Here is a 19,014-nt window from a genome sequence, read left to right as displayed (position 1 = left end):
GGGTTCCTTGACAACTTAATTGTTGAGCTATTGTCACAAAAAATGACAGTACCTTCACTGCCCTTGTAGCCTATCTTCTTCAGCACCCTTTGCATCCATATTGCCTGACAACTACTTCCAGCAGCTGCTACAAATTCGGCTTCTGTTGTGCTCAACGTTACTATCGGTTGCTTTCGAGAAGACCACGCTACTGCAGCTCCACTTAGCATAAAAACATAACCTGAAGTGCTTCTTCTATCCTCTTCCGATCCAGCATAATCACTATCAGTAAATCCAATCAATTCTAAATTTCCTTCCTTTTTATAAAGAATGCCAAACTTTACTGTACCTTGCAAGTAACGTAAAATTCTCTTTGCCGCCGAATAATGAACTTCTGTAGGTCTTGACATATACCTGCTCAATAAACTAACAGCATACATTATGTCTGGCCTCGTAGCAGTCAAGTACATCAAGCTTCCAATCAGCTGCTTGAAAAATGAACCATCCATCTCGACACCATTTTCATCTTTCGAGATTTTAAATCCTGGCACCATTGGATTTTCAACGGGATTGCTATGCTCCATTCCAAATCTTCTCAACACTTCTGTCACATACTTCGTTTGACTGATGAATATACCGCCATTAAATTGGACTACCTCAATACCAAGAAAATACCTCATCTTACCCAAGTCTGACATATCAAATTGCTTCATCATGGACTCTTTGAATTCAGACATCATTTTTTCATCATCTCCGGTATAAATTAAATCATGAACATATAAGCTAATGATCAAATATTTACCTTGTTTGACTTTGGTAAACAAAGTTTGCTCACTGTCCTCCTTCTCAAAGCCTTCCTTTCTAAAGTATGATTCAATTCGGCTGAACCATGCTCGCGGTGCCTGTTTAAGTCCGTACAAAGCTTTGTTAAGCTTATATACCTTATGCTCCTCATTCCTTATCTCATAACCCCTTGGCTGCTCCACGTATACATTCTCAGCTAACATCCCATGAAGAAAGGCCGACTTCACGTCCAGCTGAAACACACACCAACCTCTTTGTGCAGCAAGTGCCAAAATCATTCGAACCGTGTCCATTCGAGCTACAGGAGCATACACTTCTTCATAATCAACTCCATATTCCTGAGCATACCCTTTGGCGACCAAGCGAGCCTTGTATTTTTCTACTTCTCCCAACTCATTCAGCTTTGTTTTGTACACCCATTTGACTCCTATTTTCCTCGCTTCTTTCGGCAACTCCATGAGATCCCACGTTCCATTCTTTTCAATTGATTTCATTTCTGCATCCATCGCTGCCCTCCATTTCTCTTCCTTTACTGCTTCGTCAAATGAAGTAGGATCATAATGAACAGCATGAGCAAACAAGACTAACTGAGTTTGTACCTCTTCATCGGAAAGACCTTCACCGGAGACATAATCATTCATCCACCCTGGTGGTCTTCTATTTCGGTGTTCTGTCACGGGAGAAGCTGAATTTTCATTACCATCAGTTGCATTTTCTTCTTCATTGCCATCACTCGACTCCTCCCTTTCTTCACTTGTCTCATCTTCCCATTCCAAATCAAACATGTTATCTTCTTCAGAACTCTTCTCCCAATTCCATTGCCCGTCTTCTTCAAAGACAACATCCCGACTGATAATAATCCTCTTGGAGGTAGGATCGTAAAGTTGGTATGCCTTTGATTCTTCACTTACACCAAAAAGGACACAACAATGACTCTTATCTTCAAGCTTTGTTCGTCGAGCATCCGGTACATGAGCATATGCTATACAACCAAAGACTCTCAAGTGACCGACTGAAGGCTTCACCCCACACCAAGCTTCCATTGGCGTCGTTTCCTTCACTGATGATGTTGGGGATCTGTTAAGAACATAGAATGCCCAGTTTACCGCTTCTGCCCAGAATTTTCTTGGAACATTTTTCTCAACCAATAAGCTCCTCACCATATTCATCACGGTTCTATTTTTCCGCTCGGCGACTCCGTTCTGTTGCGGTGTATATGCAGCAGTTAATTGCCTCTTGATTCCATTCATTTTACAATATTCCTTGAATTCATTTGATGTGAATTCACCTCCACGATCCGTTCTTAGACATTTAATGGACAAACCAGTTTCTTTTTCAACAAGAGCTTTAAATAGCTTAAAGGTAGTGAATGCATCTGACTTATAAGCAAGAAAATACACCCATGCCTTCCTACTATAATCATCAATGAAGCAAATAAAATACCTCTTGTTACCCTCTGAAAACGGAGAAATCGGGCCGCAAATATCAGCGTGAACAAGTTCCAATTTTTTTGATGCTCTCCATGTGCTTCTCCTTGAGATTACATCTCGATGTTGCTTCCCTTTCAAACAATTACTGCACACAATTTCACCCTCAGAGAAACTTGGCAATCCTCTCACCATGTCTTTTGTTTGCAAAGTCTTCAACCCTTTGTGGCTGAGATGACCGAATCTTCGGTGCCAGAGGTGAGCAACGTCTTCAGTGGTTGCTTGGAAGCACTCTTCCTTGTTTTCCTTTTTGATTGATTGAGTGCTCGATAACAACACAAACATTCGATTTGCTGTCATGTTGGTTTGGAATACCAAGCCTTTTGTGTGGTGATAAATCCGACATTCATTTGACTGCATTAGTACAGCCAAACCCCTTTCTTGCAGCTGCCCAACACTGAGAAGATTATTCTTCAAACCGGGCACATAATATACATCACGTACAAGGTAATTTACTCCTTATACATTCAATCGAACACTTCCTTTTCCAACAACGTTCATGCTTGCATAATTCCCCAATCTAACCACCTTGTTGAAGCCTTCTTCTAACTCAGAGAAGAGTGATGAATCACCACACATGTGATTGCTGCACCCAGAGTCAATATACCACACAATATCTCGGTCGCCTACAGGTGTGTCGACATACGCCATTAGCACCATCTCTTCAGATTCCTCCAAATCAGCATAATTTGCTTGGCACTCGTACAGGTAGTGTCCAAGCTTATGACACTTGTAACATTCAACTGTTTCCTTACTCCACGGTTGGCTACTCCTGCCTCTGCCTCGTCCCCGGCCTCCCCGGAAAGCAGTTCTTCCTCGTCCTCTTCCACCATAGCTTTGTTCATGAGTTACCTTCAAAGCATGTTCATCTTCTCCGCTGACTTTGAACTTTTGCTCATGAACGAGCAGATAACTTTGCAAGGCATCCACGGATAGCTGATCTATATCCTTGGATTCCTCAATGGAACAAACAATGTAGTTCCACTTATCAGTGAGGGTTCTCAAAATCTTCTCAACGATCTTGACATCATCCACATCTTCCCCATAATTCCTCATGTCGTTTGCAACCGTCATCACTCGACCAAAATAATCGGTGATCGATTCACCCTGCTTCATTGCTAAGACCTCAAAGTCTCGGCGTAGACGATTGAGTTGTGCTCTCTTCACTCGAGCATTGCCGCGACACTTCAACTTCATCGAATTCCATAACTATTTAGATGTCTCCTTCTGCGTGATTGTCTTCAGAATTGACTTGTCAATTGACTGAAACAAGTAATTCTTAGCCTTCAAATCCTTCAGCTTCATCTCCTCCAGATTCTTTATTTGCACTGCCGTCATCCCATCTCTACTCGTTGGCTCTGTGTAGCCTGATTCGACAGCAACCCAATACTCTTTGGATCGAAGGAGATTCTCCATGACCATGCTCCAATGATCGTAGTCGCCGTCGAACTTTGGAATGGAGGCTGCGGCAAAGTTTGCTTCTGAACCCATCTCTCAGGTCACTGCTCTGAATACCAGAATGTTAGATGCAATAAGAACTAAGGAGAAAGCAAGTAACAATTTTGGGAATGACTTGTTATTATTCAATGTGAAACTGAAACAAATAAGTAGAGGAAAACAGACGTGCTGTAACAACCTACAGCCCACGTTCTAGCTAAAAATAAGGAAATAAACTTGACTACAAAACTTGACTAAATCAACTAACAAACAATGCTAAAAAACAGGACTCTTTTGACTAAGCCTTATCAATAAGAGAGATCCAAGCTAGCCAAGCTGCAATGTGATTTCCTATTTTACTTCTTCGAGGAGGAAGTGGCTACACTGAACAATGATCAAATTATTAAAAATGTCTCAACATATTAATTTAAGAGAAAATCTTGGATAAACCTTGAAACGCAAAAGATGGATGTCCTATACTAATAATCCATATTATTATAGCTATAGTAATTAATTGTTAATTACAAATGGTGATGAATTATTACATAATAATATGTCACTGCGTTGGAGAGATAATTACCTCAAGGCTCAAGGAAGATGTTGGGTGTTTTGGCTGTGGTTGGCATATCTAAAGGCACAGATTAAAAAGATCAGTTTCTTTTGATTTGGCTTCAGAATTCTCAACTTCCTCTTCCTCGGTAATCAACCAATTGTAGGGAAGCTGAATTTTAGGTCCAGACCTGCTGATACTTTCTTCCACATAATCAAACATAAGATCAGATTCTTCAAAGTCAATAAAAATACTAGATCTAGGATTTCTTGCAGGATTCTTATTAACTAGCATGCGCAATCCCCATTTCTTTATGATCAACCCTGGGCAGGCTTTAAATGTGACATGTGCTCCTGTTTTTACAAAGTGACAATGGTCTTTAGAGATATAAATTATCCAAAGATGTTTAGATCCATCAATTTTGTCCAGTTCCAAACTAAGTGGCATATCAAATCGTTCTTCTGTCTCTTCACCTTCAAAAGAAAGATAAAAAGGATGTGGCAATGGCGAGGACAACGAACCAGAATTCGCAGCAGCATAATTGTTTACCTCAAATGCAACACAAAAGACAAAGCCAAGCCACTTGAAATCCAAATTAGACCCTACTATTCGTATTCTTGAACCCCCATCAAATTGGTGATGGAACCACTCTGGAATAGGACAACTTAGTGTATAATTGATATTTTTCCAATCCCAAGGAATAATAATGTCAAAGGCACGTCGAAAGAGACAAGGTTCCTGGTACCAAGGGGAAAAGAGTACATACATAAGTAACACGCCAGAATTTACAAACAAAAAATAACATGACGCCTAATTTAACTTAAAAAAATTGTAAAAAAAATAAAAAAGGAGGAAAAGAAACAGACTCCTTTTTTCTCTTACATTTTTATTTACTCACTTGTTTACAAAAAACCAATAAGAACATGACTCCTCACTTGTTTAAGGTTCTCTCCCTCTCTGCTTGGTGTTTCGAATCAAATGTACTTCTTCTACTACTCTCTCATTAACTCAATCTCTGCTAGTACTTAAAGGGATATAAATATGAACATCTTTGTTAGCGCTCTTTGAACTTTAAAGTCTTCTTTGCCTTGGACTGATGTATCATCCCCTCACCCTAAATTGTTTCATCTCTGGAGGTTAGGATCCATTGACACCAGGTTTAAGTCAAAAGACTTACACCAAATCTTAACGATTCAATTTATTTGATCTTACGGTTTAAATTATATCAACAAAAGAAACAATTAGAACACATCATAGTGGTTCACAATTGGATCTCGTGAGAAAATTTCTTCTATTCGGCACCACTGTTAGACCAAAGGGCCCGTCGTAGTGGATTTACTTTGCCACTAAACCACATTGAAAATCAATAATCTAGTAATTCTAAAGTATGTTACGGTGCTGCAGATAAAAATGGTTCCAAAGTATTGGTACCATTTGGAATAAATCATGATATTGGCATAGTCTTCTAACCTAAATCTCAAAGAACAATGGACTGAGTAATTGGAATGTTATAGAAAAGCAAAACTAATGACTGCTTCATTATTGGTGTTTTATATTATTAGGCAATTAGGGTTTTCGGTTATCTCTGTGTAATTGAAAAGGTTTTTCCTTGTTGATCTAACAGGCGGTGCCGGTTAAAAGAAATTTTCCAATGAGATCCAATTGTGATCCAATACGATGTGTTCTTATTGTTTCCTTTGTTGATATACTTTAAACCATAAGATCAAGATTTGGTGTAAGTCTTTTGACTTACACCCGGTGTCGATGGATCCTAACTCATATATATAACGAAAAAAAATACAAATATGCTGAAGAAAAAGTTTCGGACAGAAAAAAAAAATGAAATAAAAGGGGATGCCATATGCAAAGTACGTACCTTTAGCAGCCCTTGTAACCATTGACTATTATCACGTCCAAAATATTGTGAGGATTGTTCTATGGAGAACACGATCTTGGGACAGTCAAAAATATATAATCCTCCTGACCTGTGATCACAAGATCCTGATGTTCTTTTTAAATAAGGTAGCATGTTTGACAAAATCGGTAGCTGTGGAAATGTTCGAATCTTGTGGCAATGGGACAGATTCAAATATGCCATTCTTCTAAGCTTACTGATGCTAGAAGGAAGTGAATCAAAGTTGTTTCCCTTCAGATTCAGTCTTTCTAACCACCGTAACTCTCCAATTGCATCGGGTACTTGAAGTAGATTGCAAAAGCTCACATCTATAAAAATCAAAGAACTCAGATAAGGAGGCTGATAGGAAGACCGTTCCGCATGGGAATAACTCAAAGTCCTTTGCAGGGGAAGAGTTGTAAGTTTAAAGCAGCTGGATAAATCTAGAGTTCCAAGAGATGACATGTTATTAACACTATTAGGTAGTTCAACCAGATTTGTGCAGTCTCTCAAACTCAAGAATCTAAGTTTTGAAAGAGTCCCGATAGATTCATGAACTTTGAATAAACTTGTACATTCATCCATATCAAGGTACTCCAAGTTTGATGCCCCGGTAAAATCTGGCGTCTTTTCAAGTTTTGTGCAACCAGAGAGGCGTAGAACTCTCAAAGAGCTTAAATTTGATACACAACCAAAATCAAGGTTGACCAAACTGCTGCAGTTTTGCAAACTTAAGAAAACAAGTTCTGTGAGATGTCCAATTGATGGATGGACCTTCACTAAGTTTGTGCATCCGGTGAAATCTAGCCGCTCAAGTTTTGGGGTAGATTTAAAGATTGGAGTCTCTGTAAGATATTTAGAGTTGCTCAAATCCATCCTTTTTAGATTAGGAAGGTTCTGTAAAAAGAAAAATCAATTTTATTAACTTACAATGGTGTGCTTCCATAACCATATTAAATCTCATGTAAAGTCCTCACATTTTAAAATGATGCACAATAATGCACATAATTTGAATATTAAACTTGAATGATATTTTAAGAATGATATAATTATATATAGTAGAATTAGTTAAGATTTGCTTATATTTTATACTATTAAACTTTTTTTTTGGTTTATATTCAAAATCAGAGAGAATATTAAAGTACCTTACTGCCTTCCCACAGTTGTTGAACGCAACTGTCAGGTATATTCAATTCCACAATATAACGCGGCTCAAAATTTGATGGCAGAGAAGCGAAAGGGTATCCGTGCCACAAAAGATACTGGAGGTTGTTGGAAGGACAATTGAAATTTTCAGAAAAATTGTTCTGATACAATATGAGTAGTACAAGATTCCTCATATTTGAAAACCCTTCCGCCCTGCATTTAGATGCATTTTCTTTTTGATCTATGACTATGTATTTGACATTGTTTGTTCCCTGGAAAAAACATAGAATAAAGCATATTACAGAAACATGGAAAGAAAAATGTGAAATTACTTAGAGTCTTAGACTATCTGTACTAAAAACAATGTGTGCGTGTGTTGCAACTGTTAGATTTTTTCCCTGTTTTTCCTTTTCCACATGTGCCAATATTGAGTCAAAGTTGATTGTTGTGGAATGCTATTTTTATGGGGAAGAAATCTGCTGAATTGGTCCACTTTTTATTCCCACTTATCCCATATTCAGTTTAACGCTCCCTCATATTGTGTTACACGTTCTGTAGACCTTGTGATGGGCAAGGCACTATAAAGTCAGAACATATTCACTGTTTTCAGAGTCACTGAACCTGCTCCTCTCTAAAGCAACTGCACGATCGAGTTTGAAGCGAGTAAAGGTTTGGAATAGCGAAACAGTCCGGTTACAGCAGCAGCAAGCACAGCAGAAAGCTCTTTTTCACCTAGCAATGGCTGGAGGTAAGTGCTCTCTTATTCTGGTTCCGCTTTCTGATTTAAACGTGTAGTTAATGTTGTTTACATTTAAATCGATAAATAGTTTACATTTGGTATCAGAGCTGTTTATGCCTCTGTCTTGCTAAATCGTTTCCATTGTGTTTTTGAAAAATTTCAATTTTTGGGTATTTCGATTATGACCCCTTTAGTCAAAAATAAAATCGGAAACATATTGGAAACGATTTATAAAAGTTTTCTGGATAATATTGGAAACATATTGAAATTACTTAGAGTCTTAGACTATCTGTACTAAAAACAATGTGTGCGTGTGTTGCAACAAGGTCCTATCTTTTAACAGGAAAAGGAAATCACATAGTTAAAATGAGTTAAAATTAATTGCGAAAAAATAAAAGTGTTTGTTGGTTTTCTTAACTTTAATTCAAAAAAAACATGTTTCAAGTTTGCATGTTAGTTGAAATATACTACTTTGTTGGAGAATCTCGTGATTCTCTCTCCTTTTAGAAAAGAATGTCCTTTTTTTTTTGTTTCTTTTTCCATGAATTTCTCCTTAACGGATAATAATTGTATTCTCTCTATTTAAATCAGCATTCAGTTGAGGAATAAGCATATCACATTCACCACATAGATTCCATGATCTAGGGATTGCAAAGCTTTTCTCTAAACCTGTTTCTTCGATCCGATTCGGTACTAAATGGCCGTCTCCATTAGATGGGGGCAAGTCCTCACTGGCTCAACAAACAACAACCCCAACGGAGAGTCCTCTATGACAGAAGGTGGCGCAGTCCACAGTGACGGTGGCAGCGTGCCAGGCTGCGATAGCAACAGCGGTGGAGCATGTCGCAGTAACAGCACTGCAGGTCGTGATACTAGTGATGGTGGTGCTGGAGGCGGCACTGGCGTGGCTGTGGCAGCGGCAATTGAAACGGAGTTGTTTTTGTGATAGTGACATCAACTTCAACACAGGTTTCAATGATCAAGAGAGATCATCAAACTCCCTCAAGATCAATGCTCTTAAGATGAATGGGAAAAAAATCATAATTAATGGGCCCAACTGTTTGTTTGGTATTGGAAGGCAAAGGAAAGCTTGATTTTTTGACGGGGCACTAGTAGAACCGGCAATAGAAGAACCTTTTTTGCAAACAATGGAAGTCTCAAACTCTGTGATTATTATCAGGTTAGTAAGCTCTATGAAAACCGCAACAGACAAGCCTTACATGTCTTTACGTTTTGCAAAGGCAGTTGGGAGGTTGTCAAGGAAACATACTCTGATATCCAAAACTCCTCCGAGATCTTTGGTTTGAAGTCAAAGTTATGTCCTACTAAACAAGGCGAAAGGGATGTAACTACTTATTATAATGAGATGTTTACCCTATGGTCAGAAGATACTGTTTTGTTTCACAAGAGGCAAGAGAATGGTTGTGTCTATGTTTTTTGCTGGGCTGAATAAAGATCTTGATGAAGTAAGAGGCTGAATTTTGGGGAATATACCACTGCCAACTCGTCATGAAACCTTTTCAGAAATAAGAAGCAAAGGAGGCACAACAATGAATTATGATGGGTAAGGCTCCTCAAAGTTCAAAATCTGAAGGCTCACCTTTGGCCACTAGAAACTTCAACGAAGGTAAGAAATCAGACAAATATTCTGTGTGATCACTGCAAACATACATGGCATACATGAAAAACATGTTGGAAGCTCAATGTCAAGCCTCCAAATTGGAAGAAGAAAGGTGGTAATAAGGGTAGTGTAAGGCTATTAATTCTGATCAAAGGACATAAATGTTCTTCAACTCAATTTTCACTCACGACGTTGAATTAGTAGAGGACTTGTAACTTCAACAAAGACACATTCTTATTACGAAATAACTTTCTCTTAAGTTTCTTCTTGATTCAAGGATGTATGATAGTATTCTCTCCATTTAAATCAGCCTTTAGCTGAGGAATAAACATATTATGTTCAGCACATTTGTTTTTTACATTTTTTTTTCTCTAATATAAATGTTTTCTACATACTTGATGATGCTTTGATAAAAAAAAAAAAAGATGATGCTTTAGGAAATAATGGTAAAGAAGTGATAACCAAAATATAATCAGAAATATGTTTTTTTTGGTAGTGATATAATCAGAAATATGTGATAACCAAGATAGTGCTATGACAAGCTGTATTGCTCACAATTAAAATAATACGATATTGTTATGTAGAACTCCACACAAGTTAAATTCATTCAAAAAGCATAACCTCAACTCACTAATACTGGAAACATAATTTGTTACCGTTTCAGTCATCAAGACATGGTAGAAATCGTCGTATCGCCATAATCTTGTCCACAATTCTGAATTGTCATGCAATTGATTTCGGACAATTTTCTTTCCCAATTCATGTAACATTTCATGCATATGAATTTCCTGATTTTTAATTGTTATCAGTGATTTCTCAAGAAGTCTTTGAATTCCAATGTGAGGGTGTAATCCACAAGCATCTAGAATACGCTTTACATAGTTTTCGCTCTCTCCCTTAAAGAAACAAGCAATGTGCAGAAATATTTCTTTCTCTTGATGATGTAGTTCATCAACACTCATTTGAAGCACATCCATAATTTTATTGTCTGGATAGTGCCTCAATCTATCCAAAGCATCTCTCCACTGGACAGTATCTCGGGCACACAAGAAAGAACCCAGAACTTTAATTGCTAACGGAAGGTATTGAGTATATCTTAGTACCTCTGGAATCAACTCAACATAACTACTGCTTTGGTCCTCTGTTTGAAAGGCTTTTTGTTGTGAATTCCGGACTCAAATTTCACACCAATACAAACTTTGATGTGTGGAGCAAGTATCAATGGCAACCAACAACCAAAATTAACCACAAGCAACAACAACAATATAAACCTAGTCTATAAACCAAGTGCATAGCAAAACCACAATCCAACCAAGGAATAAACAAGATAAAGAGAGTAAAGAAAAAGATAACAACACCAAGAAATGTTCACCCAGTTCGGTCCAACTTGACCTACTCTGGGGGAGAGATTGATCTCTCCAATCCACTATCAATGAGTTCTTACAAAGAGATACAAATGGGTTACAAGAAATTAGCTTCAACAAGCTCACAAAGAACAACCCTAATTTCTACCCATTTTCCCAATCTCACCAATGAACAAGACACTCAATGATTTTCACTCACCCAAGGTGTTTACAATTGTTTCCCAACACTAGAATCTAACCCCCAAAAGAGAACCAACCCTTAGCCCAAGAGCCCCCTCTTTTGGTTTCACAAGACTCACCCATGTTGCTTACAAAAGACTCTTCACTCATGTGTTTCCCAACCCCATGAATCTTCCCCAAAAGGCACCAACCCTTTTCCCAAGAGCCCCCTCTTTTGGTTCTCCAAGATTCACATCTTGAAGCTTTGAACCTCACCCAAAGACCCTCAACCTTTAGTATCTAAAACCCTAAAAGTTCTCTCCTTTGGTTTCCATGAGATTCACCAAGCTTACTCAACAAAATGGGTCAAAGAATGCTTAAAACGTGTTTCAGATCTGTCAAAATCGTGTCACGATTCCCCAAAATCGTGTCACGTTTTGCCACCCTGCAAAACATACTCACGGCATAAGAAAATCGTGACACGTTTGCTAAATCGTGTCACGATTCCTCAGAAACACAAAGACTCAATTTTGAGTCATATACCAACATTCTCCACCTTGACTCTAAATTGATGGCGATGCCACTTTAACCATCAACCATCTTGCTCCTTAACCTTGCCTTGAACTATTCCCCAAGACAAAACCAATCAAGTCCAAAGACCCGCTTGAACCTTGATCCACACACCGACCTCCACTTGCATCCAACCACCCTCGGTAGTTCCACAAGCTTCCAAGTCTTATTCCTTGCATCCAACTACACTTTGTAGTTCCACAAGTTTTCTCACCTTTACCTCTTCAAACCTCAGAATGCCTTCCGCTCTCTTGAAGTTCCTTGCATCCAACTACACTAGGATTTTTAGGTAGTTCCACAAGCCTGCACCATAACCTCTTCGGCCCCCGGAGTGATCAAATCCGTCCTCCCGAAGATTCACTTGCCTCTAATTACCATTGGCCTTTTCCGGTAATTCCACAAGCCATGCCAAACATTCTTCAAACCCCGGAATGCCTTCCGTCCTCTTGAAGAATTCACATGCTCCCAACTAGAGCATAGCACCCAAGGCCTCCATAGTCGTACCATTCCCGGTGTCATCAACTCCACCTCAAGTTGAGCTTTCTCTACCTCAACTTCCAAATGCGTACTCACACTATGCTTCCACCTTGCCACTCCACCTCAAAGGTTGATTGCGAGTATTCTTCACACCGCCTCTCCAGGCTAAACTTACCCATTGAGAACACACACATCACCGCCATGACACTACCATCATGACCTCCTCTCTTCACACTTTACCTTCTTCGATTGTGCTAGGATGACCGGCTTCAAAACCTCAACCTTCAATGCTTCCATACACTTCCATTGAACCATGCTTGCTTACATCTCCAAGATGTAACCTTTGGTACCCATGGTGCACACTTGACAAACTTCTCCCCTTGCCCCACGGTGGGCGCCAATTGTTGTGAATTCCGGACTCAAATTTCACACCAATACAAACTTTGATGTGTGGAGCAAGTATCAATGGCAACCAACAACCAAAATTAACCACAAGCAACAACAACAATATAAACCTAGTCTATAAACCAAGTGCATAGCAAAACCACAATCCAACCAAGGAATAAACAAGATAAAGAGAGTAAAGAAAAAGATAACAACACCAAGAAATGTTCACCCAGTTCGGTCCAACTTGACCTACTCTGGGGGAGAGATTGATCTCTCCAATCCACTATCAATGAGTTCTTACAAAGAGATACAAATGGGTTACAAGAAATTAGCTTCAACAAGCTCACAAAGAACAACCCTAATTTCTACCCATTTTCCCAATCTCACCAATGAACAAGACACTCAATGATTTTCACTCACCCAAGGTGTTTACAATTGTTTCCCAACACTAGAATCTAACCCCCAAAAGAGAACCAACCCTTAGCCCAAGAGCCCCCTCTTTTGGTTTCACAAGACTCACCCATGTTGCTTACAAAAGACTCTTCACTCATGTGTTTCCCAACCCCATGAATCTTCCCCAAAAGGCACCAACCCTTTTCCCAAGAGCCCCCTCTTTTGGTTCTCCAAGATTCACATCTTGAAGCTTTGAACCTCACCCAAAGACCCTCAACCTTTAGTATCTAAAACCCTAAAAGTTCTCTTCTTTGGTTTCCATGAGATTCACCAAGCTTACTCAACAAAATGGGTCAAAGAATGCTTAAAACGTGTTTCAGATCTGTCAAAATCGTGTCACGATTCCCCAAAATCGTGTCACGTTTTGCCACCCTGCAAAACATACTCACGGCATAAGAAAATCGTGACACGTTTGCTAAATCGTGTCACGATTCCTCAGAAACACAAAGACTCAATTTTGAGTCATATACCAACACTTTTTTACATAAAAGTTCACGAGCGTCCTTTTTATTCAACAGGGGAACTTTGTGAATTTTATCTGCGACATATACTCTTAGAATATGCTCGTCCCTTGTAGTTATGATTATTCTACTTCCATTGCAAAGAAATTTGGGATTTATGGCCAAATTCTGCAATTGCTCTAATTGATCAACATTGTCAAGAACTAGGAGGACCTTAATGCCACTGTGAAACCTATTTACCATAATCCCGGCTATTTCACAAGTATCATATGTGTCTAGATTTTTCTCATCTAGAGCTTGACGAAGTATTTGTTTTTGCACGGCAACATCACCACCATCTTTGTAAATTTTGCTTACATTGTCAATGAAAGAATGAGCAGTAAATTGATATGAGATCCTGTCATATAAAACGATAGCATGAGTTGTCTTTCCTACTCCGCCCATCCCCCAAATTCCCAAAACTCGAAAACCATCATCCTCTGAGCTCAACTTTAAAAGTTTTTCTAGTTCCTCTACACGAGGTTGCATTCCAACGAGATCATTAGTAAACCTTGAGAATCTATGTCCCAAATATTTTATTACTGCCTGAACAATTTTTTCAACTTCTACAAACTCTTGCCTGAAATAAAGAGGAAAAAGAATACCACTATTATCACCTAGGCTACAAGAGGATTGATAAATTATCAATTGATTGAGTATAATTTATTGGGGAAAAGAGAGTAGACGTTGCACAACGAATTACTACATATGATGATCAATCAGTTGCACGAGCACATGTATGATGGCTCTAAATCGTTGTCTGCAACCGCAATTGCAATAAAAATATAATGGTTTACGAGCTCTTTGTAATGGAATCACAATTGCAATTGCGGCCACATTTGCCTTCATAATCATTGTTGTCGAAATCCCAAAATTCAGGATTTTGTAACTTTACTCACCTTCATCGATCCAAATCCATTGCATAATCCAAAAACAGGCAAAATGCTAGTAAAATCGCATTGAAATTGCATAAAATCCTGAAATCACTGCAAAATTGCAGGTTTTTTTTACAGAATTTTGGAGGATTCTAGGAATTTTTGATACATGTCAATTTTGACCAATTCACATAAAATCACAGGTTTCCGGCATCTAGGCTTTGAGTCATTTATCCGTATTTTGTGAACTTGAAACTTTGAGTCATTTATGACTATATGCAACTTATAACATATATTTAGCATTATTTTTGTTTTGGTAAAATCCATCGATTTTTGCGATTTTCGATTTTTCTATCCTATATCGTTTCTACAAAAATAGTTGAGTAAAATCCTTCGATTTTGATTTTAGGATTTTCGATTTTGCTATTCCTTTTTAATCTGAAGCTAGTTAAAAGAGCTCTACAAAGCTAGTGATGCATTTGGTGGTTTTAACATATAATTATTGTAAAGAATGTAGAGAGGTGAAAGAAAGAAAAAGGGTTGAATACTTACTTATATCTTACATCAAATCCAGTCACATTGGCCAATTCAGTCATCGCTGTGTTCCATCGGTTAACTCTGTCTGGGTCATATTTAGATATCCTGCTAATGTGTTCACAGTCATCATAGTCGAAATCCTTAAACCGATTTCGAACATAAGACGGATCAACATCATAGAAAACAGGGATAACAGTTTGATTCAATTTGCTGCGGCATTCATAAATAGCAGCCATTTCATCCAAACACCATGATGAGGGTGCATATCTTCTTGAGAAGACAACAATAGAAATCCTAGAATCTTGAATTGCTTGAAGAAGCTGTTCTGAAATGGATTCTCCTATCTGAAGACATTGATCATCTTTGAAAACAAAGATGCCTTTTCTGGTGAGATGATGATAGAGATGATCGGTGAGAGTGTTACGAGTGTCGGTGCCTCGGAAACTGAGAAATACATCGTATCTATAGGTTCTGTGGTGATCAGAAGAGTTGTTGCTGCTAGAAGAAGCCATGGGAAACGGAAAATACTTCCATGACATTGCTTGGGTGCCATTGGTGCCATTGATGCAATCCTGGCCGTTGATGTGTGTTGATGGGTGTGGGGATGTGTGTGTGATGTGTGTGTGTGTGGTGGAGATGGCACCAATGGCACCAATGGCACACAACTATGGCACCAAAATGAATGAATGGCAGATAGTAAAGAAATGAAGTTCCAAAGAACCGAATTAGAAGGACTGACTAAGGAGATGATCAAGAGGAGTTGACTTCTGTCATTTGTGATAAGTCTTGTATGGCAATGGTGGATAATTCATGCAGGTGGTCCCTGTAATTTGTCTATTGCTGCCACGAGATAAATTAAAAAACTAATATCTAATGTTTTTTTTAGGGAAATTTTATTAATGGTAATTTATAAAATAATTATCGATTGATAGAATTTAACTTTTCCTTTTTGTATAAAAAAGTGTTGGAAATATATATTGTGGAGCTAGCGGTGAAGTGTTTAGTAATATGGGATAAGAGGACACACATTAGGAATTAGTTCATTCTAGGAGGAGATAATATGATATAGTGAAGCATTCACTATTATTGTCATTGTATCTCAAAGGCTTGAATACAATTGCACCCATATAAGTCTATTTATAGGTACTTGTAGATGTTTCTAGAACTACAATAATCTAGGCATTTGTTTGCCTTATCTACACAAGATTATTATAGATGTTTCTAAGCTTTAACTTAACCTAGACATTAATAGAACAATCTAGAAACATGTAACAACTTTATGTTATTCCAGTTTTCTCTAATGTATTCTAGAAATATCTAGAAATATGCATCATATTTCAACACTCCTCCTTGATGCATATTTCGAAAACTCCAAATGTAGTACTTAGTTGCTCACATAGATTTGTGCTACCATCTCCTCCTGCATTGATACTCTTCATAGTTGATCAATTTGACAGGTGTTACCTCCACTATGATAGTAAATTTGTGTCATCTCTTGCCTTAATATTTGTTATTGGTCTCCTTGCCGGTCTTGTTGAAGACTTTTGACATCAACCATTCTTGCTCCTTAGTTGCTCTAGTAATTTTCCTTGTTGGTCTTGTTAAAGACATCTAATAAGGATAACTTTTGTGCTTAGTTGCATGTGAATCTCCTTGTCGACGTTGTTAAAGATTTCTAACAGGGAGCATTCCTTCTTCATAGTTGCTTGTGAGTCTCCGATCACTCATGTAGTAGATCCTTGCCAAGGACTCATTCTTGCTATAGTAGTTACATTTTTCTTCCTAGGCTTGTACTCAAGTTGAGCATCAGAGGTCGCAGGTCTCCATTTTTATTCATTTTCTGGACTTGTGCTCTATTTAACTTGACTCTTATTCGCCATAGGTCTGTGACATTAGTCGGGCTTGAACTTAAGAGGATCAGGCTGTTAGGCTACCTGAACTCCTCTATTGCCTTAGTTTTGGCTTTGAATTCAAACTGAGTAGAGCCTTGTGGGAACATGTACTCCTTTTGTTTTGAGTCATAAATTGGATTTTCTAGTTTAGTTGGATAGTAGAATTCATGTTGGTGACATGAGGTCATATTTTGCTACGCTCAGTTAATGACCGAACGCAGCTCTAATGCCACCGTTGGAAAATATAGTGGAGGAGCTAGTGGTAGAGTGGTTAGTAGCATTGGACAAAAGGACACACATTAGTGATGAGAATATTGTATGAGGAGAGAATATGATATGGTGAAGCCTTCACTATTATTGTCATTGCATCACAAAGGCTTGAATACAATTGCACCCATATAAGTCTATATTTATAGGTGCTTGTAGATGTTTCTAAAACTAGAATAATCTAGGCATTTATTTGCCTTGTCTACACAAGAATATTATAGATGTGTCTAGGCTTTAACTTAACCTAGACATTAATAAAACAATCTAGAAACACGTAACAACTTTATGTTATTCTAGTTTTCTCTAATGTATTCTAGAAATATCTAGAAATGTGCATCATATTTCAACAAAAAGAAATAAACCAAGACAAAACTACAAACTTATATACTGGGAACTCTCATTGCATCTGAAAGGAGAGTTTGAGAAAGAGGTGAAGAACACGTTCTCATCACCATCATTCCATGGGAGACGCTCTTCGTTTTGTCACCTGATCTATATGAAAAGACAATTTTTACTTGTATAAATTAAGAGTGCTGCTATTTGTGATTAGTGGATTAGGAAGGGTTGATACTGAAATATTACGCATAAATGCTACTATGTCTGATTAGAATTCTTTAGAGGTTTGTTGTTCTTTTTTGGTGTAAACAGACCTTAATCCTGGTTTGCATTTTATTTTCATTGCTTTGATAAAAAAAAAAAAAAGTGCTGCTATTAATCACGATTAAATTTCTTTAGGTATATCACGAGACTAAAATCAGCCAACATATTATGCAATTTGTGTCCAACAAAATTCACAGCCCTATATACATCCTCTTGTTTCTAACATATTGAATGTTTACGTGTGTGTGATTTATATTATGTGATCAATTATGGTGTAATATTTGCAAAGTGAATATATAATCAATTATGGTGTATACTGTTTGCAAAGGGAATGAATTACACATTTCATGTCCATTCCCATGCACGTGTTTCACACAAGATTTTTGTTTAGGATTTTTTTTTATTTGATTAAATGTAATGATCTTGAATTGAATTGTCAAATACAATTGAATACAACTCTAAGAAAAATTGCAGATAAAAAGAGGATGCTAATTAAGATTTATTCGTCATTTTACTCGTATTCGTGAAGTTCTCGTGAATTTTTTTTTTGCGATAAATAGCATTATTGATAAATTAATAGTTAAATAAGTTTTTGTTTTCAAATGGAAAAATATTTTCTATCAAAAGTATGAGCAAAATATATTTTCTTGGGATGCACCACTCCTTCAGCCATGAACTCAGTGTTTACGCATTCTTGTAAAATACGATCACATGAGGAATTGACGGGTGTGTACTCCAAATATACCACTGGTGATATCTCCCGAAGGTTTTGTCAGACTTCTCGCTTTCTCTCTGTCTTTTTATCCATGGGCTTTTCATTCTGTTTCTCATTTTGAGTCGTCATTGCCTTATCGACCTTTTGCATTTCTTCGTATTGTATGTACTTCTTTGCTTTCTCCAACAAATGGTTGAAGTCTATGAGTTTTTCTAGGCCGGCGTGCCCTTCAAATTTTGTGTCAAGTACTAGCCCTTACCTCAGTAGGTACATCTTCATTTTCTCGTCCTCTTCATGGATTTGTACGGCCTCCTTGTTGAATCTTTCTATATAGAGCCATAGAGGTTCTCATGGGTTCTGTTGTATGGCCCCCAAGCTAGCAACGAACTTTGGTAGCTTTCTTGAGGTAGTGAAGTGGGATATGTACTTTTGGCATAGTTCACACAAGGATCTTACGAACCGAGGCTTCAAGTTTTTAAATCATGGCATGGCTCCTACTTGCAGGGTTAAAATTAATAACTTACACTTCATCGGGCTACAGTCACCCCGGAAACTTAAGAG

The 19,014-nt window shown here is 37.9% G+C and overlaps 2 protein-coding genes and 1 pseudogene across 2 annotated transcripts; 1 reads left to right on the top strand and 2 right to left on the bottom strand.

Annotated features, from left to right (window-relative positions):
* Positions 1-2,729: 2,729 nt before the first annotated feature.
* Positions 2,730-3,467, bottom strand: LOC146950038 (uncharacterized). Its single transcript, XM_085745999.1, has one exon. The coding sequence runs from the start codon at positions 3,465-3,467 to the stop codon at positions 2,730-2,732; it is 738 nt and encodes a 245-aa protein (XP_085602125.1).
* A 359-nt stretch (positions 3,468-3,826) lies between these two features.
* LOC146950036 (TMV resistance protein N-like) lies at positions 3,827-17,457 on the bottom strand. The gene is made up of 8 exons (XM_085746001.1): positions 14,995-17,457; positions 13,544-14,147; position 13,439; positions 10,314-10,810; positions 7,297-7,569; positions 6,134-7,048; positions 4,288-4,995; positions 3,827-4,091 (listed from the first exon to the last, which is right to left on the bottom strand). The coding sequence occupies exons 1-7, from the start codon at positions 15,516-15,518 to the stop codon at positions 4,336-4,338; spliced, it is 3,474 nt and encodes a 1,157-aa protein (XP_085602127.1). The 5' UTR covers positions 15,519-17,457; the 3' UTR covers positions 3,827-4,091; positions 4,288-4,335.
* LOC146950037 (uncharacterized) lies at positions 7,577-10,217 on the top strand (annotated as a pseudogene).
* Positions 17,458-19,014: the final 1,557 nt, after the last annotated feature.

Source organism: Medicago sativa, chromosome 2 (assembly GCF_051527215.1).
Source record: "Medicago sativa cultivar Bolivia chromosome 2, Bolivia_mono, whole genome shotgun sequence".
NCBI classification, from domain to species: domain Eukaryota; kingdom Viridiplantae; phylum Streptophyta; class Magnoliopsida; order Fabales; family Fabaceae; genus Medicago; species Medicago sativa.
The sequence above is the reverse complement of the archived record's forward strand: the minus strand, read 5'-3'. Positions and strand labels throughout refer to the sequence as shown.